Raw genomic sequence first — 24,133 nt, 5'->3', positions numbered from 1 at the left:
AAAGTCTTTGTTTCTCTAAGCAAGCAGAATCCACAAAACAGTCCCCAAGCCTTTATCTCCTGCTGTGTGTCTTCCAGATCCGTTTGTTTCTTCTTAGGCAGTTCTGGGTGCAGATGTATGTCTTACAGCCTTTACCTTTGGTAACACACCCTTCCCCCCAGCTATCCAAGGGAGGAGAGTACACAAATTAACATGCCAGCTGGTCTCCTCTTATCTCTCAAGAATGCACGTACTGCATCCTTTAACCACAGACAGGAACTTACCTAGTATCAAGCCTGAGGTGCATCCCTTTGGTACAGCATTCTATTACTAATGCAAAAACAGTGTCATCTCGCACAGGGTTCTGAGACACCAACTTGAATGTAATCTGGAAGCAAACTAGAATATTGCGGAGGTGCTGGAAGATGGTACTGATTTGCAGAAACAAACTCTCTAACCCACATAAAGTTATTAGAGCAGGTGCGTCTTTATTTCAGCGCTGCGCCACACTCCAGGTGCGAGGGGGATCATTCCTCCTAGCATGCACACCAGAGAGTGGGATCTCGATACATTTATAATCCAAGCCATACATATTCAGCAGTTTTACCCAAGACCCATTGACATATTCATTACTTTTCTGGGAATTCATTTACATACCATCCCCTTCTCCAGTGCATGTGCAGTAGCTTCCATTGGATGAAGGCTCGATGTCTTCCTCCGCATCTGGTAGTTGCTCCAGGATGAAGTGAGACATCTTCCTCGCCGTTCCTTCTGACCAGTTCTGAGCTCTTCTCCTGCCCTGCATGCCTCAGCAATTTCTTATCCCGTTTATCTTCTCTTTCCATTGTTTTCTTAGGGGTCCCTTTCTCCTGACTTGAGAAAGCTCCCTTTTGAGAATGTGCTTGGGCCAGCAAAAGGTTAAACTAAGCAGTAAATTCCTCTTGGGTTAGCAAAAGGTTAAACTAAGCAACAAATTCCTCAAAGCAATAAATTCCTCTTGAGTTAGCAAAAGGTTAAATTAAGCGATGCTATTTGTGTTATTTGTGCCTTTTGAGTTAGCAAACCAAGTTATGGACCCTTTACATCTTGTGCTCTTCAGCTTACTGTCTCAGGACCTCTCTTGGGTTCGAGAGGACGTGCAAACGGCTGACTTACTGGTTCCCTCACTAGAGTGTATGAGTTAAGAAAATGCTGATGCAGCTGATAGTCATCATATCAGCCTTTGTACACACGTGTGTATTTTTCAATTTCCCAGTGTACTTATAAACTCCTAGGAACTGTCAAAATTAGAAGGAGGAATTGGGGAAGATTAAAAAACTTCGCTAATGCTGTATTAGGTCAGGGAATTCTTAACCTACCCGAGCTCCCACACGCTTCACCTAGAGAAGATACTCTGCTAAATGTTTAATGCCGGGAGAAAGGGAAGGCAGTCCCTGTCTGTGCCAGATCGGGGTTCTCATGCTCTCAGAGGCGGAGCAGCCCGGGATGTGGCGGGACTACACCTCCCATCATGCCCGGCCGCGGGGAGCCGCCGCCATTTCGCCTTCCTCCCTAACGGTTGAGCTCGGTCGGCTCCCCGTGCCCCGCCGTCGCTATGAGCCGCCTCAGCGGCGGTTGGGATGGCGGCAGCGGGGAAGTTCGGCTTCTGCTGGACCTGTGAGTGCCGCCCCTACGCCTCCCCCCGCAGTCCCCCGGCCCCTCTCCGCGGTGCGGTGTGCGCCGGCGCTGAGCTGCCATGAGGACGGGCCGGCTGCCCTCCGCTGGGGGAGCGGGACTGGCAGGGGCCGGCGGGCTTCGGGTCTGGGTCGCGGCGTGTGTCAGCTGGCAGTTGGACACGGCAGGCGGTTGGGTTCGGTTGAGCTCAACGTCAGCAGGATGGGTGATGGGTGGCAGGGTGGGTGACAGGGCTTGTCGAGGGCCGTCTGGCTGGAGTGACAGACGGCTGACCTGGTTTGGCAGGTGGGGAGCTGCACGGCCTTTGACAGGTCTGCAGGCGGAGGGGTGGTGAAGCTTCCCTGGTTGCTGCTGGGCCCAGTGAGTCTGCTCTGGGTGGAGGTGTTTTGCTCTGGCTCTGTCGTGCTGTCACGGGCCTTTGCGCTTATGAGGGAGGTGGAGGCGGTGAGGATAAACTGTCAGTTTGACAGGTGGGAAAAAAAGAGCTGTTGAATAGTGCAGTTTGGTTTAGACTTATTCTTTTAAAGCAGGTAAGATTGTAATTGCCACGTGTTGGGAAAATTTCTGCTCCACTTGGCTGGCTCAGTTATCTTTATCCCAAAAAGAGGAGTTTTTATTTTGCTTTATTAGAATAAATGGGGAGACCACTGGGAGCATTTCCTGGTAGGATCTCTCAACTCATCAGTGTTCACAGACCCTTTTTTTTACCCCTGTCCCTGGACTCTGTGGTGAGCCCTCCTCTCCCTCTTTTCCCACTGGCTAAGCTATTTGGGGTTTGCACTCTCAGTTTGCCTAGCACATGCTCATCCCCCCCAGTAGGTACCATCCTTTGTTTCTTTTGTTTATGCATACTTTATAATCTAGAGTCGAGTTTGTTGTTTTTGCTCAACTAGAGCTATCTTTGTATGCTGCTTGACAAAGTCCATCCGTCTTTTTCCTGTCAAGCAAACAAGATTTACAAGCTGGTGCTAAGCTAGCATCTCCTGCTGTATATCTGCAAGATAAGTTTGTTTATCAAGTTCTTCTTCACAGCCTTTATTCATCAGCCTTACCTTATTTTGCAAGGACATCTTACCCTTTCTTCTTTCATCTCATATGGTATACCCGGTAAATATATATTCTTTTTCATATAAGATGCGAGAATAGTGAAAACATAAATGATTAATTATCAAAGCATCAAATCATAGATGTCCTCTGAAAACAGGCAGGTTTTGAAAATAGTGCAATTCTTCTTAAGGTCAAGCTGGACAGGGCTCTGAGCAACCTGATCTATCTGTGGGTGTCCCTGTTCCTTGCAGCAGGACTTGGACTGGATGACCTCTAAGGGTCCCTATTCAACCCAAGCAATTCAGTGTTTCTTCCATTTTTTTCTCCCAAGACAAATTTTAAAACTCAGCAGCAAGAAAGTTGAAAGTAACTAAGAGACTCAGCATAACTCATGCTGATTTCTGAGGAAGACTGTTAAGCAAAACAGACCTGGCTGGCCTGAAAGGGTCAAACAGGGAACATGCAGCCCCTACTGAAAGGGAAGGACTGTCATGTGAGACTGGCAAGCATAAGTTACAGCTTCTTTGTTCTGTGACCAAGAGCAGAACATGTTCTGTGAATAGAACGCCTTTTGATCACTGTGCTGATCATAAACCATAAAAGAGTTAATTAAACAATGATGTATTACTGCCAGCTGCATGAATGTTATCTGATTTAGGTATTGTATACTCGCATAGCAAAAAGATAGAAAAAGCTTGTAACAACAATAAAGATTGCTTTTGCGCCACCAGAGCCTAAGCCTGTCTGTCCCAGGCATCTTGAGCTGGTCTCCATCATTTGGTACCGAAACCCAGGAACGAACCAGGGACCTTTAGATGTCCATTTCTCTACGCTGTTGTTGAAGTGTTTTCTGCATATTGAACTAAGTCGTTGGTCTCAAATGGCAGGTACCTATTCACACATGGCTGGGGTAGTCCCCTTATAGTCAAAACAAACCAATCCACCCTACAGCAAAGTTTGTATTTTGATTTTAGATACAGTTTTTTCTATGTACTACAGTATATGATGACAGTTTGCCTCTATCAGGATGAGTCTAGCTTGATTTGCGGAATCAGAGTCTATAACCCAGAATTAGGTTATAAAGCAGGCATGTTTATTCAATGAGCTGGCACATGGGGGTAATTCCTTCTTATGCACACCAACAAGCAAGTGCAGTACAGATTTGTAAAGCAACCTTATGCATATTCAAAACATGATGTGGAATTTAGTTACATATTCATTAATTTTCCGGAAACTCATTTGCATGCTGCTTCTCCCCTTGACGCATGCGTGGTTCATAGCAGGGGTCTTCCTTTGGTGGTCATGGGGATGAAGTTAGTCTCTTTGAGCCTTCACCTTTAGTCTAGTTTTGTGTTCAGCTATCAGAAGTAAACTGGTTCTTGCTGACAATGCCTCAGCACTTCCTCCTGATGTTTACATTCTGTCCATTCAGTTTACCACAGCACTCCATCCCTTACCCTGTTTTCTTCAAATTCCTGCTTAGCTTGCACCGTAATACAATAGCTAATCAACAACCTGTCAATACTTAATTCAAGCTTGCCAGGAACGTTCCTTTACTGTGGCCAAAATGTAGGTGTCATGTCAAATAAGTACAGGTCTTATGGGCAGCAGCTGAAAGAACTGGGGTTATTTAGCCTGGAAAAGAGAAGGCTCATCATTCCCTACAATGACCTGAAAAGAGATTGTGGAGAGGTGGAGGTTAGGCTTTTTTCCCAGGTAAAGGCAACAAGATGAGAGATAATGGCCTTAAGTTGCCGCAGGGGAGGTTCAAGTTGGATGTTAGGAAACACTTCTTCTTGGAAAGAGTGGTGATGCCCAGGGAAGTGGTGGAGTCACTGTCCTTGGAGGTGTTCAAGAGCCATGTGGATGTGGCACTGAGGGATGTGGTTAGCAGGCATGGTACGAATGGGTTGCTGGTTGGACTATGTGATCCTGGAGGTCTTCTCCAGCCTCAATGATTCTATTATTACATAATTCTAAGTGCTTAGCCCCTAACAGAAGTGCGTGCACTTTTGTGACAAAGGAAGGCTCGCCCATTCTTTTGTATCTCAGTAGAATGCCATCCAAAGAGAAGGGTGATCATACTGTAGTGCCTACACAGGCTAGTACAAAGGTGCAGAAAGTCTGTCTGGCTTATCCTAGCCCAGGATAGGATGCCCCTTCACATTAATCAGCATTGCACAGATCTATCAGTGATAAGGGTCACCAATGTAGTTTTTAGTGCTTTGATAGGATTATCTGGGAAGCAAACAACCTTTTATCATATCTGCTGACAGGTAAAGAATTATCACATTTAAAAAAAGGAAGGGTTGTAGATGGTGTAACCTGCATGTGCTGAGTGGGAGAGCTCTCATTATTATTCATCAGCAAGTTCATCCAACAGACTGTGACAGCAGTGGCGGTGCATACTGGCTGATGGATCTTTACAGCTGCAGCATGTGGTTAAACTCTGGATTCTGCTTGAAATCACCGCCTCCTCGTTACAGTGTCTTCTGAAGTGACGCACTACAAGTGTTCTTACTCCATTGTAATCTTGTTTTGCATGATTAATCTGTTAAATTTATGGATCACGCTGCCTGCTTGCGTTCTCCTAGTTAGTTGTAAATCAGGCCTAGTAATTTCTCTCCACACGTATTGTGGAGCTTGATACTCTTAATGGTTTTTACTTTCAGTTGGATATTAATGCTATTTTATTAGTAATACTGCAGCAATCTTATCCATTGTACCAGTAGGATTAATACTTGACACTCATAATTACATTTTAAAACCCTCGGATGTGTATTATTTTAGTGTGCTGTGTTGTATCTCACTCTAATCAGGTGATGGCCATCTGTGGTTTAAGCTTGTTACTTAGGCCCTTGGGTCCGGTTTTGAACTAGCAGAACTTGCAGCAGAAACTGAAAATTGAAACAAATCTGTGTATGTGCAGCACTCCTTTAATAAGGGCATTGTTTTTAAGTTCTTCAAACCTGGACGTGCATTTATACAGGTGTTTCTGCTGCTGCTTCCTGCTTTTGCCTTTTTTCCCCTTTGCTCCCACCCCAAAAGAGCATTGGAGCACTCTGGAGTTCACTCCTCTTTTGCATGAGAGCATCATATAAAAAATATTTAGAAACTCTTTTTTTTCTCAAGTTACGTTTTACATCCTGTATTAGTTTCTGTTTTCTGAAGTTTACTGTTCCCAAGGTGAGAAATGACCAACTTACACAGCTGATGCACTTTAAAGGCTGGCACATTGAGGTAAGCCTGTGGTTGTTTTACGTACTATGTTTGGTTGCAGGCTGACTGCATAAGAGTTCTAGGGCCTTCCAAGGAGGCGTTTAGCAGGGAGGTGGAGGCAGCTGGGGCAGCTAACAGCTTTAGTTGTGCGGAGGCTCTCAGAGCTCTGGCAGGTGTGTTAAGATCATTTGTTCATGCCCAGACATGCTCAGAACCAAGACAGTTTCTACAGTCAAAAATGAGGCTCTTAGAGCAACAAAAGCCAAATAGCACGTTTTAAGGTGTTTTAATTAAGATTGTCACCACATTGTAAAGAACTGTTCTGCTCGTGCAGTTAGGAATTGCTTAGATTTGATCATTCCCTGTGTTGTTCATAGACAACAGGGGGCCAGCCCATTGCAGGTGAGCACTTCCCCCAGACTGTCAGTGTGTTTGAAAGCTGAGACCTTAAGGAAGGTATCAGAACGTCTGCAGATGGCTGCATCTGCGTGTAGAAAAACTGAGTGCTGAAAGAGTTTCAGTTTCAAAACAGAGCTCCCTTGTGTGGTCTTGCTGTGAATATAAGTTACCTAATCTTAAAGAATGTAGGAAGATGTATCTAATTTAGTTGCTTGTCTGTTTTAGCTTCCTTTCTTCTGGTTCTTTTCTTCTGATCTGCCCAAGCTCTAACATCTGTTCTGCTTTTCTTTTACATGTGACGTAACTTGATGTAAGCTGGATTGCTTGTAAAATAATTAGTTATCAAGATCTATGAAGATAGGGAATCTAGTTCAGGTAGCTATGGTCAGCAGATGATAGAACTTTCAGTTTAGGGCACTCCACTGATTACATCTGCTCATATTAAGTAACAGGACGTGGTGGGGAGATATCCTTCTCCAGTTTTGGTTTTGCTCTACAGTAATGCTTTTTAGAATCCTGTAATTTCCTGGAAGACAAAGTGTTACCTTTTGTCTCTGGATATGGGTTGGATTCATGCTAACTAATTGTCTTCTTTTACCGAGGGACTTAATTTTTCATCATAATCTTTCCCTTCAGAGACAAAGAAAGTTGCTTCTTTAGGGACTAGCTGTCTCTAAGTGTGCCAGTGAGTGCTGATGATATGAAGGTCAGTCTGCTCAAGGTGCTTAGAAGGCATTCCCAAAACTTGCTTCTGGTGTTTCAGTGTGCCTGTGATTTTAACAACCCGAAGCTGCAAAAGTGAAGATTCTTCCTGGTTCACACAGATACTTGAGCCCTGTGTTTCTCTGAGATTAACATACAGTGTTTTAGCAAAGCACTACCTCCTGACAGAAGCCTTATGTAAGTTGAGTTTGATTAGCTGGCAAGGGGGAGAGGTTGTTCAGAACAAAGAAACAGTTTTGGACCTCTGATACAAAAGGTACACAGAGGGCAGAATCATGGCACACACATACAGAAAATGTGGGTGAAATGGTACATGTTGGTGTTACTGTCAGTTCAGAATCTCTAGCCTGGTGTGTAGGAGCATCAGGCTGTTTTCTTTGTGTTGATGAATGTTTTGAAGAGAGCGAAGGAGAAGGAGGCCTAGCTATTGCTAAGAAAAGAATGTCTATTTTGATTCAAACCAACTGGTGTTTCTGATTGCGATAGGATTTCAGCCAGTTGTTCCTGTGAGAGCCTTACTTCTCAGCCCAGGGCAGCTGAGTTTCCAAGATAACTGTTGCTGATGAGACTATTTGAATACCTTGTGGCTGTATGGAGCAGCTGGACCCAATGAGGTCCAGCTTTTGGGTTAATTGTTTTGTTTCTAATATGTGATGCCTTTTTTGACTGTGTAACTTTCCTATATTTCAGGTGCGTTCAGTATTTGACAAAGAACCTTTCCAGATACACTGCAGATATCAAGACGTTGCCACCTAACATTAAGGATAAACTAATTAAATTAATGAGTAGACAAGGGCAAATAACAGATTCAAACATCAGTGAGGTAAGAACCCACTAAGAACTGTTAGAACTGTTCCATCTGTGGTAGTTAATTCATAAGGATGAACTAAGCTGTAACTCCTTATGTGTGACAACAGATGAATTCAGGGCTGTCCCTATCTTCACTTTTTTCTTGTTCTTTTCCCTACATTTTGTAATGCTAACAGTCATGTATTAAAAATAATAAAGCTTATACAAAATACATTTGTATGGGTAAGTAAATGAAAAACACTTTCCAGTCAGTGACAATTTACTTCTCCTTAATAAGCTGACAAACATAATCTCTTTTCAGTACTGCAGAGTAGGCTGTTTTAAACTGGTTATGCTAGAGACTGTAGTGTGTTTCAAGAAGCCAGTGCAAAATTTGGTCAAAGGTTTCAGGAACTTGCTAAGTTTCTGTCACACTCTTGACATTAAGATTCATTGTCATTCTTTGAAATATGATTGTGCTAGAGCTCAAAATTGATGGTTCAACTTCTCTAATCACTTTTGCTCGTCAGCAAATGACTTTTCTTTGGCTGTAAATTAAGAGGCACATATGTTTCGGTATCCATCCACTGTTATCTTGTTTGGCTTTGAAGGGAAGTGTGAGAATTGAGGAGAGCTAAAGGCTGACCTTGGTGAGCAGGAGATGAATAACTCCCTGTTCGTAGCTGTCTTGAGCTGCAGTTCCCAAGAGACACAGTATCAGTTCCACAGAGCCAAAACAGTGAAACTAAAGTGTGGAGGAGAATTAAAAGGACTGTGGGAAAACCTTCAAACAAACCTTTTTAGCTTCTGTATGCATCATTTTTTATTGTAAAAAATAATAAGTTCTCTAGTGTTCTTCATGTCATTTTGGTGAGTTTGTGTTGACGCAATTTGATTTTGGCTGTTTTCACTATGTAATCCTTTCTAAGCATCATGAGAGATGCATATAATTGTAACTGTATGACTGTATGTATAAATATTCAAAGACATTAAGATATCTTTAATCTGAGAAGAAACTGGGGAGTTGAATTATAATTTTTCCTCTGGCTCCTTGTAAAATCTCATCTGGCTTTGCTCAGCAGTTGGTCACTGCCTTTTCTTGGAGCTGTTTTTTCACTTGAATATTTCATTTTGGTTATTTTTCTCGTGTGTTTCCTTTCTCTGTTCCTGCAGTTTCTATAATCACTTTCCTCGAGCGTGGTTTATCTTAGCTTTCTTTCCTAACAGTTTCCAGGTTTACTTTTATTTCATTTGCGCCTTTCTTTAAATGCTGACCACCTTCATGATTCTGCAATTATGCTGTTTCTCCACACTGTTCAGCATTCATGTTCTTTCATCTTGCAGGTATGCTTTCTGTTCAGCACAGCAAAACCACCTTAAGTAGTTTAGCTCTTCTTATTGTTCCTTGCTTGCATAACCAAATATTTTATGCTCTGAACATTTGCAAAATCTCAATTCTTCTTCTGTATGGATAAGGAATTTTCTGTCTTTGCTACTGCTTCCCTCTTGCTCTTTTCTTTTATAATCTCAACCGATCTGTTCTCTTGGATTTTTCCAGGCTGTGGTGATTCATTGGCTTTTGTGCCTGTTTATTCCTTGCTGTTGTCCAGCATTTTGTTTACAGTTTTAACTTCTTGTAGTTGAAATTCTGTTTGCTTGCATTTATCCATTAGCTTTTATTCACCTCATCCTGCTCTTGCCCAGACTTGTTCTACCATCCTTTTTTTCCTTACTCTGCATTTTGCTTGGAGCAGCTTTACATGAGATGTAAACTCCTTACTGCAGCTCAATTTTACCATAAAGATACATAAAGCACTTTAGCATTTGTCCACAGGATATAAGGCTGTACTTTAACCTCCTGTATTGTGCATCCAAACAATCTTTATCTTAATTCCACCTCTTTGAGACAAATTAGATTTTAGTGTCTGTATTCAATGAAAATGAATCTGTGAATAGCAACAGAAAGCAAACCTTTAAGTAATAACTAAATGTGTGAAAAATCATCAGCTAGGGGAACTTCATACTCCAGCTACTTTAAATAATGCTATTTAAAGTGTATAGTGTATAGTAAAGTGTATAGTAATGTGGCTTCTTGCTTAGAACTCTCTACATCTAAATGTTCTTTTTCTTGTTTTACGGTTCTGATGAGGTTTTTCATGTGGCTTCAAAACCAGCAGTTTGCTCTCTTTTGTGGTGATCTGGGCAAGTTGAAGTTGTGGAAGAAACTTGATAGCCAGGGAAAGCACCTTCAATAAACATTGATGATGACTTTGTGATCACTTTGACTTCAAGCATGTCAACTCTGGGTTTGGTATTAGCTCATGAGATACAAATTCAGAAATACAACTGAAATAGAAATTGAATGTGACTCTTGTGAAAACTACTTACAAGCGTGTTGGAGGTTTTATGGCATAAACAGATGTGTTTGAGGCTTCTAGTATTTAGAAAATACAATCAAAGCTGCCTTCTGTTTGCCACATTGGAAGAAGGTTGCAATTACAGTCTGCTAGAATTCTTCCTTCTTGTCAGGAGGTTTGTTTGACTTCACTAGTAAAGATTTTAGCATCATATGTATTTGAACAACATAAGAACAGTGTTCCTTGTTCTTTGTGAGTTAAAAGAGGGAGTGAGAAGCTGAAGGGGGTAGTATAAGGTAATGATCTAACATTTGCCTATTGATCAGAATACATAGTGACACAAGGTCTGGGAAGAGGAGGACTGCAAATAATATTTAGTAAAAAGTGATAAGAGTCACCGAAAGTGAAATGAAAGGTAAGATATGTGGTTATTACCACAATCTGAGGCCTTCCATCACTTTGGGTCTAAGTTTAATTAATGCACTTTGGGGGAAAGGAAGTCCTGTGGTCTTGTGGGACTTAAAGAGACTCTTTAATGAGGATTTGGTACCTCTGCATGTGTGGAGGTGAGAAAAATACTCTGGGGCAAAATATTTTTTTAAGTCTCAGCTTAAATCTGCTTAAGACATTACATTTGTTTGTAATCAGTGTGTACACTTCAGCTTTCTGCCATCCAATTTCTGGTCAATCTGAGAATACTATCCCTGGTAAACATAACTGACATACTGGTGTTAACAACTGTGGTATCCGCTGTTGAAACAGTAGTGTTAATGTGCTCCTACTCTAGATTTATCACAGAAATGCAACACTTGTTCTGTGGCAGGTGAACTGTTGTGGCAAATCTAACATGTTCTCTTTATGGACTTTAATTGTCAGGACTGACAACTCCATCCTCTAGTGGGTATTTTAATAAGTTCTTTGTGATGTCTAACATTACCAGTATTTTGGATTAAAATCTGCAGTTCTGTGACATAGCAGGTTTTTGTTACAGGTATTGCACCCTGCTGTAGAGTCTTTAGACCTCCGAGAATGTGATATTTCAGATAATGCATTATTGCAGCTTTATAACTGCAAGCAACTGAAAAAAATCAACTTAAACTCCTGCAAAGAAAACAGATTGGGAATCACTTCAGAAGGTATGTTTGTTATCTGTGTGTAGATAACTGGGATCTTGTTTCTGTTTTATTTTTCTTTTAGATTGCAGTAAATTGCAAAAATACATAGAGTAACTCTTGCTTTAAAAGGTCCCCAGTGCCACACCAATACTAATTAAAAGTAACTTCAGTGGTGTAAATTATAGGCCTAGAACAATGATTGTCTTACGAAAGAGAGCTATCAGGTTACTGATAAAGCTGGTGTTCATTTAATGGTATTTTTCACTTCATTTTGTTCTTCAGTAAATGAGTTTGTAGCATTTCCTCTTACTTGAAAGATTTAGCTTACTTTAAGATTTGGTATTTCAAGTATTATTCTTAACCTGTAGTCTTAAGTTGTGTCAGGAGCTATTGGCTTGTAAGAATTAAGTTTGCTAACTTTTTATTTCCCACAACCTTTGTTCTGTCTTTTCACTATGCTTATTTCTTTGCTCCATCATTAGCTCATCCATACTGAAAACTGAGGCTAAATATTCATTTGGAGTTACTATATACCTTACTTCAGATCAGCCTTGTCTGTATTTTCTTAGCACTGCATATTGATGTGCTTATCTTTCAGTGACATGTTTTTAGTTGATTTTATTTACTTGTTTTCAGTGTTCCTGCACTGTTGTGCTTCTTGATCACTGAGACAGTTTAGGGGTCTCCCCTAAGGCATGAAGGGTCTCCCTTCATGCCTCCTCTTCATGCATTCATCAGTCCATTGACATCTACTACATTTCTTAAGGTAGCAGCTGAACCCAGAGGTCTTTGTGTCGATTTTTTTTCTCTCTTTGGGTAGAGATTTCTGATTACTTTGCTGTTAATAAGTTAACAACAATGTGTTCCTACTCCATTCAACTTTGCTAACTTTCCTACTCAAAAGCTGAGCCCTTAATATACTGAAAATCAGGGTTGCCAAACTTTTAAGTTAAAATAGTTCCTATTCACTCATTTCTGTTGTGTACACACACACAAGCAGTTTAAAGAAACGTTACCTTTTACTATCTCACTGATGGGTTTTTGTTTTTTTTTCTGAAGAAACCTGTAAATTTGCATGCCATTACCATATTTTCTACTGTAAACCAATTCTGAAACAAACAAATACTCTTTTATCCATGTTGCTTTGAAGTTCTCACATAGTAACATACACTGATAGCATTCAACTTTTTATTTCTTTGTATCTAGAAATTATGTAATTTTCTGTACAACTGGAATCACCATGTTGCCATAATCTCTGAAATAATTTCCTTTCTTGAACTGCATCTGTAGTTCATGTGCTTTTGTTATTTCTGGGGTGGTGAAGGCCTGGCACAGGTGCCCAGTGAAGCTGTGGACGCCCCATCCCTGGAGGCACTCAGGGCCAGGTTGGTTGGGGCCCTGGGCAGCCTGAGGGCTGGGTGGCAGCTCTGCACACAGAACTGATTGGGCTTTAAGGTCCCTTGCAATCCAAGCCATTCTACGATACGATTCTATGATTTTATTGGCTACTTGCTGACACCTCTGTGCAGATGTTTTGGTTGTTGCCAACCCGCAGGGCACTGAGGGCACCAACAGCCCTTAATGACCGGTGTCATGACCACCCTTATCACACCAGGCGCCCGTGGGCCTTCGGGCCTGACATAACTGTCACGGTTCCTGTCCTCCTTCTGAACTATTATTTTGATTCTGGGTTTTTGAGTTGCCTTGGATGTGACCCATCGCCTTGTTGCCTGGTGTTCACTGGACCATCAGCAGGGCCTGGTACTGTCATCTCTCTGCTGTGCTCACACAGCTCAGTGCCATGGGGCTGCGGCCTGTTGCTGAGGGCACTGCGCTGCCTGTGTTGTATCTAACCTATGCTCATGACTTGCATTCACTTACAGAGCAGCCCTAATCTTGCTGCTCATTGACTTAAACACTTTAATCCTCTGCTCTAAGCACTGTCTTCTTGCTAATTGTAGTGCCACACCAAGTATTGTTCTCAATTGGACTTAACTCTTTTTTTGTCTTCCTGTCCACTAATAATCCTGTAGGCAGTACTAAACCTTTCTGTACCTGAACTTAGTAAGTGTGTATATGAAGGCCTGGTGTGAACGTGGAGAGGACCGGAGTAAATTACTGCAATCATTCTGCAGTTCAAAGGGGTTTTAGTGCTTGGTTTTGGTCATTCCTCCTCCCTCATCACTTGGGCAGACTGTTTAAGTAAGACCACTTTTCTGATGAATGTTCCCCAGTGTTCAAACATTCCAGTATGTGTCTTCCTTCAGGAGCCAGCAAGCTATTGCTGCAGTTTCCCCAAGTTAGTGCTTCTTTCTGCCTGCCACCAGCATAGTATAGTTGGCTGTGATTTGTCCCAGTCAAGGTTTTGTAGTTTTGTTTATCTCAGCTTGACCCTCCTATCCATTGGAGTTGTTTTCTTCCTAGATCTGCATTTAAACCCTTAACTTATCATGCTATTTTCTCTGGATTTACTCTGGTTGTCAGTACTTCTTAGCAAGGACTTCCAATGCATATAGACCAGCAAAAAAATTACACAAAATATCCAAAAATACATAAATATCTATCCTTATCATTCTGCATTATCTTTAAAATTACGCTTCTTCCTCAGTTTCTCTAATGTCAGCCTATCACCTATCCTATTTTCTTTCTCCTCTAGAGCAGCTCTCTCTACCACCATCCTCACCATCCTCACTGTTGGAGGATGCTGCTCCATCTTCTGTTTCTGCAAGTTTCACATGCCTGTTTTCCAGCACAGCATAAGGTTCATTAACTTGACTTTTTCTCATCCCCTGTCTTTTCTCTCACTTGACTGCATGATGGCATTTTCCATTAATCACATTGGACCTACTGTCCATGTAACCATGTTGACCAAATGGCTGAAATACTTCAGTTTTTATGAACAGACATTGTTACACCAAAACTATGATGCAACTACAACATCATTTCCAGAGGTGTCTCAAGCCATTGTTTATTGGTTTTGTTTTGTTTTGTTTTCCCCCACTCATTCACTGAGTTGATATCTTTATGTAGATAACATCCCTCAGGTATCTTGTTTACATTATGGAATTCAGCTTTAGAAATCTTTATCAGCACTGGCATTCTTCAGCAGTACCGTTCATCAGATCTCTGCTCTTGTTAGGTGATGTCAATTTATTTTTCTTATCCTTCAATTAGCAAAACAAAACAACGACCACAAAATGATTTTCATGTACAGAATCTTGCTGACGTGGCATGGAATGAAAGTTGAGCGGTCGGTGACCACCAGAGGACAGCACAAAGATTTCAGTGGGGTGATTATGTTACAGTGACTGATTATTTTTTTTTTAATTATTCTGTTTCTTTGACAGGTGTCATAGCCTTGGCCTTATCCTGCCCTTATTTGCGTGAAGCATCTTTTAAAAGGTGCTGCAATATAAGTGACAGCGGAGTTCTTGCTCTTGCACTCAATTGCCAGTTCTTACAAATACTGAACCTGGGCAGCTGCTCAGGCATCATGGATGCATCTCTGCAGGCGCTAGGAGAAAACTGTAAATTTCTTCACAGTGTGGACTTTTCATCTACTCAGGTAACTCTGATGGCAATAGGTTATCACTGACTTTGGTTTATTATTTATTTAAGATTGGCGTGATCATCTTTATTAAATGTGATAAACAATATCTTTTTAGATCAATTCCTGATAAGGCTTAGGACCACGGTTCGTTTCCACTTTTCTCTTCTTAAGGAGGAGGACTCACACTGAACATAATCACTCACTGCTACAGTCAGCTGAATGCTATATCTCATTATCTCCAAAATTCCTTCTTAAGGAAAAGAAATACATGTTTCTGCATTCTGGCAATCAGAAAAATACACATTTTGGTATTATAGCATGCATTGAGGACTAAAGATGCATTTATTAAAATCCACGTGCTGTTGGAGACTTCACTGTCTTTATTTAGTATAATCATTTTCTTCAACTTATAAAATACTTCATAAGAAGAGGGTACGACACTGGACACCTTAGTATGTTCTTTCAGGTAAGACAAACAAAATCTGAATAGTAATAATATGTATTGTTCAACTATATATGCCCATACTGTCAGCAAAGCGTCCATAATTAGTTTTAGTTCAGGAGTGATTGTGTTTTCTGAATGGCTTTGTCAGAGTTATGTTACGGAGTCAACAGGGGAAAAATGACATGAAAAATGTAGGAAATAACAGATAAGAGGATTTAGCAGCAGTTGCTATTTAGCATAAGGAGGAGAGATTGGGATACAACAACACTACTAGAACAGGCTTTATAATTATAGTTAGATAATGAAGTGGATGAAAGGAATTTCTGAGATAATGAAGTGTAGCATTCGGTTGACTGTAGTGGTGAGTGATTACTTTATGCTCAGCATGAGTCCTACATGGAGCATTCATAATGAAGCATCAGATATGGAAAATGTGGGACAGGTTTGTATTTTAGGTGCTGTTGTTCTCCTTGAAGCTTTTCCTGAAGTAGGGCATCAAAAGTCATTTTTTTTCTGTGGTAATTTTTATTACTATCATTGAAGTCTGTTTCTTCAAGCTTATTTCTTGATTTTCAGTTCCCTTTTCTATCTCCTCTCTTCCTGTCCATGAAATAGGTAACGTGAGAAACACACTTAAAATTAGAGATTTCTAGTCTGGCAAGTATTTTAGTGATAGCAGCAAAGTTTATTCATTGTTGCAGTAGTGGTTGCACACCTCCATACTGGCAAGGGAGAAATTGCATGCCTAGTTAATAAAATTGATTCTGTTATATACCCTGGACCTGACACAGGTAATATCTCTCCTGGTGCCCATTGGTTGAGTGTCTCAGGCTCACAGTCTTCCCGATGCTGTTGCTATGGTACATCTCCACATAAGGACTGTTACCAAATTGTTGTCTTTAGGTATGCTTTGTACGTTTTGAAATATTGGAGATATTTCAAAGTTAGCACATCCGTTCTGCTTTGTGCTGTGATAGGAGGGCAGTATTTCATAGTTAGCGCATTCGTCCTGTCCTGTGCTAGGCTCTCCCCATCCTGCTTGCTTTCATTATCTTATGCTATCTCAGTCCTACCTGAGTCATTATTCAATTCAATATTCATATATGTATATATATATATAATTCAATATTCAAATCATTCTCAACTTCACTCTATTCATCAGCTTTCTTTATGTATCAGTAACATATACAACTGTTTCACAGGAAGGTTTGTAAGTTCAGTGAAGGCCTACACTGCATACAGAAAATACTGGAAACTTCTGCTGCAAAAACACAATCTACCTCTTACAATAAGTTTCCTGGTATGTGTTTTAATTGGGATGAACTCCTCTTGAATAAGAAAATGTTTGAACACCTTTTGTTCTTTCCTATTGGTCATACGGTAATAATACACTAGAATTCCAAATTTAGTTTGACTAAATGAAACATAGTAAGTATCAATTAAACAGTCTTAACATCTTCTGTGACATTGCCAGTTACAGATAAGCAGACTAAAGGAGAGAGTTTTAGTGGGTCGTGCCTATAGAGACTGCAAGACCTCACCACATCCTTGTGTTTGTGTGCCAGAATGAATAATAAGAATGAAGTGAAAGTGGCAAGTGTGCATGAAAGAGTAAAACAGTGAGAAATCTGGAAATAGATGAGCTGGCAAAGAAGGGCCCACAGCCTGCTGCAGGAACAGGGAGACAGATGTAAGATAGGCTGCAAAGGGGCAAATGGCTCAGAGTGGTGTCAGCACTTTTAGAAATAATCTCATGTGGTGACTGTGGAGAGATGGAATACAGGAATTGGAAGATGGACACAAATAAGAACAAATGGGGTGGGCAAAACAAGGGAAGAAATGAGTAAGAAGAAGGTGTAGCTCTGCACTCCTGCATACAGAGAGTGTATAAATAAAAACTTGGCCTGAAAAAGCTCTGCTATGCTGGTACAGAGCTGTGTAAGAAAGCTACTTATGCTTAGGTGTCAGTATATTTACATTATCATTCTGAGGAGTTAGGTTTTATACTGAAATTCTGTGCCTACTGCACTACTTCTAGTCTGTCCTATATCCCAGTAGTGTCAACAGGTAGGAACACGGGCTCTAGAGTCCCAGTTCCTACACAAAGTAAATAGTACATTTCCTCTGTAATGTTCAGTGATTCAGTATATGGCAAATAACTGTAGGAAGAATCTTTCTGAAATGGCTGTGCAAACTTCTGTGCAGGGCAGTTTAGTTTTCTGCAAAATGTGTTGGCAAGAGCAGGGGTGTTGCTGGTTAGGTATTCTGTCTGTGCAGGCACGTCTCACGTAGAATAGGGTGGGTTGTTTCTGTGTTTGACTGCTGATACCTGAGTAATCTAAGCCTTTGTTACGTGTACAGGAGTTTGGTGACTGATTACACCAAGAGCCCAATGTATTTGTGGCTTGATATTAACCATAGATGGTTAATCTATAATACGAGAGCATATGTAGTATTACAGATAGTGCAAATGGATACTCAGAGTATGAAACAGTACTGCAATGCTGCTGCTGTAGTATAGCAATACTTAAGGCAAGGAAGGGAGGAGGCTTTTGTTTTAATAAAAGCTGGTTTGGTGCTTAATATATTCATAATCATAAAGACAGAGTTCAGATGGTTTGTGGGGTTGTTAAGGCACCAGCTAGAAGGTCTGGTCCAGGTTTCTTTTGATGACATGGAGGAGAAGAGGCACAGCTGTCAAATCTTAACTCTTTTTTTTTTTGTTCTTAGGTTGGTGACTGTGTACTGGTTTTAGATGTACCATCTTAGGCCCTTTAGGAAATTACAGTGATTAATCTCTCTGCTTTTGTCCCACATAAGGAATTTATTAGAATGTATTTATTTACTGTCCTTTGTCTCCTGCTGTGGCTGTCTTGAGAAACTAAACGTGCTGAGCTAGGCACTGCCATTCATATTGCCCTTTCTGTACTTTCACACCGAGTCATTAATTCTTCATTTGCACTGGTTTGATCCTTTCTGTACAGCCAATTTGCAATAGGTGGCCAGTAGCCAAGAAGACAATTTGTGCAATGGAAATAGTCAAATCTTTAAACAGGAATGGAGCTTGTGGTATCCGAATTCTGCTGTCAAATTGGGCTGAATCTCACTATGTGTGTTTGGTGACTGCAGTAATACAAGGCCAATTGGAAATGAGGAGGAATTTTAATGAATTTAGTTCCCAGAAGTGAACATTTAAATTGTTCTTACTTGCCTTTCTGAGGAAAGCCCTCTGTGCCTCTCTTTTTCTCTTGCAGATAATCATTGCTTTGTGGTTTTCAATAGCCAATCTGATAAAACCTTTTAGTGCAAGTGTATGATGAGTGCTGAAAGACTGTTCGTTTGAGGGAATTTTGTGCTAATTAGCTGGTTTGCTTCCACGTGAGTGAAAGTAGGACTACAGATAAAAGGCTGCTGTGATTACTCTTTTTTTCTTTCTTTTCTATTTTTTTTTCCTACCCAAGATGCTTCCTTCATGAACGTTTTCAGCAGGGAACATTTTCAGCAGTCGTGAAAACAGCAGGAAAATTAGTTCACATAGAGCAGAAGTGCTTCAGGGCTTATAAATTAAAAATGCCATACCCTGACCATAGTAGCGCACCCACTGTTAAATGAGCCCACAAAGCCACAGATACAGCAGTTCCACAGCTGGGCTGAATCACGTATGTAGTATGATGCAAGTATTTAGTAGATGGGGAAAAAATATACTTGGATAGTTTTCTCTGCAAACCTAGTTTGGAAGAAAATACATTCCTGTGAGATGTATTAAGTGACTGTAGGGAGAGTATAAATTAATATAAGAAGTCTTTTCCAAATAGTTATGTTTGAAAAATGGAGCTTTAATCCAATGTGTTAATAAGTGCTGTTTTTTTTTCTAGGTAACAGATGATGGTGTTATAGCACTAGTGAACGGAATGTGTTCAAAGAATTTAAAGGTAAACTATCAAATCTACTAACAAATGAATTACAGAAGGAAATAGACTGAGTCGTAGTGTGGATTTTGTTTCTTTGCTGTGCTGTGCTTAATAACATGTTCCTGTGCTTTTAGTCTTTTTAAAAACCATGCATTCAAATGCTTTTGTATTTAGGTGGGTTTTTGTTGACAGTTCTAATAGAATAGTAGAATACTAAAATATATCTAGTAGATATAAAAGCAAGCTTTTATATCATTACGTGGAATGACAATTTAAAAACAAAACTTGTGTTCTATGAGTATACAGAACTAGAGAAGTTTAGGTCTGTACAAGCAGTGACAAAAAGAAAGGAAAATGCGGCGCTATTTGTTAGTCTCTTCTTCAGTCTCTCTTCCTTATCTATGTCCTGATCCTTATACATCTGCTTCACGTCGTGAAAGTAACGTGCAAAATGTATAGGCAGTGGTCCAGTGTCAGGCACGGGTGAAATAAGTAGTGTCTTCAAGTGATCAAGCTAGCAAGTAGCAGGATTGTGAAATATTTTTACTTGAGGAGGCGTTCAGATTCCACACTTCACTTACTGCTTGTAATGAACTAAGAACAAACACACAAACACCAGCTTCTGTATTTCTTGCTTCAGTGAATGCAGTTCTCGCTTTCTGTGTCGTCATTCTGTTCAAGATTACATTTATTGCAAAAGCTCCCTTTCATTTATGTGCCCTTTCAAGATCCTTGGAGCTCATGGTTTGGAAAGAGACTTCACAATTAAACAGTGCTTTGTTGGGGTGCCTGAAGAATATATTCCCAGATCCTATTTTCATTAGCTCTGATGTTTCATTCCCAGCGTTTCTTCTTATATGTTGTGTTTATTGATGTAAAAAGTAGCCTGGAGAACACTGATTTTTAACAGGAACAACAGACATTTGATAGTAACCTGTCAAAGCCAAATGGAAGAAAACTGCCAGGAAGAAAGTCATTCTGTCCTGCATGAAAACAAACTGGTAGGAGAATGTGTGATAGGAAAACTGTTGGGACTCAAACTCTGTGGAATCTCACAGAAAAGTTTTTTCAGGTGTCTTGAATAATGCATGCATGTGGAGAAGAGTTAAATTTATGGGTTTAGATTTTTGTGGTGTCAAAACTAAAAAAGCTGTCTTGATTTTTTTTTTTTCCTTTTTTTTTCTTTTTTTTCTTTTTCCTGAGAGTGTTTTGCTGGTCTGTACACAACCACATAAGGGATCAATGCAATGAGGAACAGTAGGTCATAACTTCTTCTGGGTGAGGAATCTCTGAAAGCACTGGGGAAATGGAAGCTTTACCTCCAAAACTGAGAGTGCTCTGGTAGGCATTTTTTAATGTTATTATTATTACTGTCTTCTTAACACAGGAGATCCATATGGAACGCTGTGTTAATCTGACAGATATTGCTGTGGAAGCAGTGCTCACTTGTTGTCCAAAGATACACATAGTTCTGTTCCATGGATGCCCGTTGATAACAGGTGGGTCAAGTCAGGCTATCTCTTGATTTTTCTAAACATGTTACAAATTTTCCCATTGCTTGTCTGACATCAGACTTTATAGATTAATAAATATTCTATATGAAACTAGATTTATTTTTTTTTAACTTTCTTATGAAAACAATCTAGAACAAAGTCCTACAAAGTCAGAAAAATACGAGGTGTGAGTCAGAAAAATATGATCAGTGTTACACAGTGATAAATGTGCTTAAGAGAGTTGAATTACATCTGCTGTAGGAATCTCAACTTAGCTTTTACTGAGTCTGACGTGGTTGAAATGATTGTTTTTAAACTTTGTATTAATGCAACAGGTACATATTTATTGAAACTGATACTAAGAGTAAGACACAATCACAGATTGTATGAGTGTATGAACCAGTTATGAATAACCAAGATGGAATGGTATCGGTGTGGCCCCAGTTTCAGTCTTCTGTGGAGGGTAATGGGGTAAATTTTTTTTGAAGGAAATGAACTATTGTCTTTGGATTCAGAAAAATTTGCTCATGCAAAAGAACATGAAGTGCCTAACAGCATGAGAAGTGCTTTGTTAAGGCCAAAAGTGGCCTTCATTGTTGCATCTTGTGTTTTATTTCCCTCTATGACTGAGTTTCTCTTTTAAAAAAATTAACTATGAAGTTGTCATGAAGTTATTTTTAAAACAGAAATTTAGTCTTACAGGGAGAGTAAAGTACTTTTTTGTGAGTATAGATCAGGACAAGATGTTACAACAGTGATGATCTGTGTCCTTCCTATGTTCATTTTCTGTGTGCATTAAAAAGTGGAGCATAAATGCAGATAAAATTAGTTTATTTTGTTAAGCTGATTCTAAACAGCACCTGTATGTTATTCTGAAGGAATAACAACATCTTTTTCTCTTTTGTAGACCGTTCACGAGATGTTTTAGAGCAGCTCATCATCTCAAACAAAATCAAGCAAGTGACGTGGACCGTTTACTGACTGTTTTTTGTCTGCTTATGTATGAGTATAAAGTTTACAGTTAGGAGAGCTGTTTCAGGAAACAAGCACCTCTAATAAACAGCTGGTGACTTCTGTACCTGCAGATTGCTTCTCTGCTTCTTCCCACCAGAGGTCTCCATTGCCATTCCTGTCTTTGAGTGCGAGTCTGAGCTTCCCTAGCGACTGCTTAAGAGCCCTGTCTGTCTTTGCAGCACTGATCATGATTCGTTAAAAGGAAAGTTAAATTACAGTCAGCGTTACACTGTCATCTCTCAGCCTCCTTGAGCAATCAGATTTGGCCGTTATTAAGCATGTTTCAGCATCTTAGCTACCTACACAGACCTGGTCTTACTAAGTCCCTACTTTGAGTTTTTATTCTGAGAGGATAATTATAGCTTGTTTGTCTGGAGGAAAAAACTGTACGTACCTTTCTTTTGATGTTATTGATGTTACAGGTTTCTGTCTTTATTTACCATCAGTATTTACAGGAGTCTTACACATCTAAAACTACGGTCTGAAACATGCAAACACAGAAGATCTTTGGAATTATTGTAGTGTTTAACAAATCTCAGAATAGTGCTGATGGCTGATAAAATAATCTTATATGATACTCATTTGCTCTGGCTTTCTCCTGTTGCAAAATCATTGGAGGGAACAAAGCATTGGTCTCTGTAAGCATAGCTAGGAGTGAAGTAAGACCACGTTTAGCACTGGAGTACATGAATCTTGAGACAGAAGAGTTCAGCAAAGTTTGTGTTCTGGTTTATACAGTTTATCACATCTCCAGTGGCCTCTAGAAGATGAAATTGTCTGTTTATGTATTGTTTGACTGTAGTCATTTAAAAAAAAAATTGTAAGCATAGAATTGCTTGTGACAGAACTGTGGTTTCATCATAATTACAAGTCATGCTCACTGGCTTTGTTGAAGCAGTAGAACTTACAGTGAGACCTATATGATTTCTGCATTAAACTTCTAAAAATGCTAGTAACTTCAGCAGTGCAGAGAGCAGACAGCACACTGTGTTGATATTCCACGTTTGGAAATAGCAGGATTTAGCTGGGCAGGTCTTACTCAGATCTGATGACTTTCAAAAATGACTGAGTTTAGACAACAGTAAGGAGTGTTTATTTTAGAATTTAATGCTTGTTTCAGCTCATGCTGATTTTAAATGTTGCAGAAATAAAAGTGTCTTCTACTAACCTATTTAAAGTACAGTACAAAAGGCATGGAAGATAATGCATCCAGTATTGTTAAAGGATATTACAGTATCTGACGATGATCTCTGCTTCTCTCTTGATTATATGGCTTATGGAAGAGCAAGTCCATTTAGAAAACTTGTTCATGTGTAACTGAAAGCATAGTTCCAAAACTCGGGAACATAAATCTCTAACTCTTTTTGCATGAAGTAATTGATCTGTTGTGTCTGATTTCAGGAAGGGTGCCACAAAAAGAGGTGGCATCATTAGCTACCAGAAGTGAGAAGAGGCTCCAGGAGCCTCCTGCCCAAATCAAGGCCAGCTCTAAGCTCAGCCAGTTAACTCAGGGCTTTCTCTGACTAAATCTCTCAAGTGCTACATTCAAAAAGAAAATTATAAATGGAAATATATAAAGCAGCTTAAGGTGGAAGACCACTGAGGTCTGTAACAGCAAAGGACACTTACAGTGCTAGCCATTTGCTAATGTAACTCTGGATTTGTCACATTAAAGGCAAATGCAGCTTACACTGTCCTTAAATGTGCATGCAGATTCAATGTTCTTCTGCAGTCTTTTCTGAATGTGTAACTTAGTGCTGTACCTCACTTTGTGCTTTAAAAAAAAAACAGTGCATCAGTGTGATGAGTAATACTGCATTCTTAGGCTTCAAATTTTGAGTCTGTCAGTCCTTCACTTCCAGAGCTCAAGACTGCTGTTTGAGAGGTTTGTTACTAGCATCCTTCTACTGGAATCTTTTTTGATTCAGGTTGAGACACAGTCATTTTTAATAGATGTTTAAGAGTGCAGGAGTGAAGCTGGAGATGAACATTGTGTATGTGCTTACCAGTTCATATTTGATATTGTGCTTGTATGTTACTGTTGTAGATTCTTGAGTGAGCACTGCCAAATATTTGTATATTGCTTTGAATATTAAAGCCAGTAAGTCTTCTGTTTGGATATTTCTGAAAACGTGTTAAGATACATTTTATGATGTCTGAATGTCATATTTGTGTGAGTGTTCACTTCCTATTTTGTAAGCAGTCTCCCTTTCTGAGTGCCACCCACTTTTTCATAGTTACAAGCTTCTACCACATCATCATGTGGGGTTTGGATAGTTGTGGGCGCATCGTGTTCCCTTCTTTGGTGTTTAGCTCCTTACCGCTGCTTATTTCGTAGCTAACTGCAAAACGTGATGGTTGTTTGCTTTGAAGTTTCATCTGAACATCAGGACACACTTCTTTACTGTACAGGTAACA

The 24,133-nt window shown here is 40.0% G+C and overlaps 1 protein-coding gene across 4 annotated transcripts; it reads left to right on the top strand.

The window, feature by feature from the left end:
- The first annotated feature begins 1,498 nt into the window (after nucleotides 1–1,498).
- Nucleotides 1,499–23,846, top strand: AMN1 (antagonist of mitotic exit network 1 homolog). Of its 4 annotated transcripts, none has more exons than XM_052669057.1 (8): nucleotides 1,532–1,635; nucleotides 7,082–7,218; nucleotides 7,732–7,864; nucleotides 11,179–11,323; nucleotides 14,650–14,867; nucleotides 19,173–19,229; nucleotides 20,596–20,707; nucleotides 21,609–23,846. In XM_052669057.1, coding segments are annotated over exons 2-8 (741 nt in total). In that variant the 5' UTR covers nucleotides 1,532–1,635; nucleotides 7,082–7,216; the 3' UTR covers nucleotides 21,683–23,846. The 4 variants fall into 4 exon arrangements, with proteins under 4 accessions (XP_052525016.1, XP_052525017.1, XP_052525019.1 ...); XM_052669059.1 differs by lacking the exon at nucleotides 7,082–7,218 and adding an exon at nucleotides 6,955–7,024 and having other exon boundaries at nucleotides 1,537–1,635; XM_052669056.1 differs by lacking the exon at nucleotides 7,082–7,218 and having other exon boundaries at nucleotides 1,499–1,635.
- Nucleotides 23,847–24,133: the final 287 nt, after the last annotated feature.

Source organism: Tympanuchus pallidicinctus, unplaced genomic scaffold (genome assembly GCF_026119805.1).
Source record: "Tympanuchus pallidicinctus isolate F22 unplaced genomic scaffold, pur_lepc_1.0 scaffold8, whole genome shotgun sequence".
Lineage (NCBI taxonomy): Eukaryota > Metazoa > Chordata > Aves > Galliformes > Phasianidae > Tympanuchus > Tympanuchus pallidicinctus.
Note: the sequence above shows the minus strand (reverse complement) of the source record. Positions and strands in the feature narration are given on the sequence as shown.

Coding starts and splice junctions, on each gene's coding strand:
- AMN1 (XM_052669056.1), top strand. CDS start 1,574: ATGAGCCGCCTCAGCGGCGGTTGGGATGGCGGCAGCGGGGAAGTTCGG. Junction 1,636..7,731: donor GTTCGGCTTCTGCTGGACCT/GTGAGTGCCGCC, acceptor CCTATATTTCAG/GTGCGTTCAGTATTTGACAA. Junction 11,324..14,649: donor ATTGGGAATCACTTCAGAAG/GTATGTTTGTTA, acceptor TTTCTTTGACAG/GTGTCATAGCCTTGGCCTTA.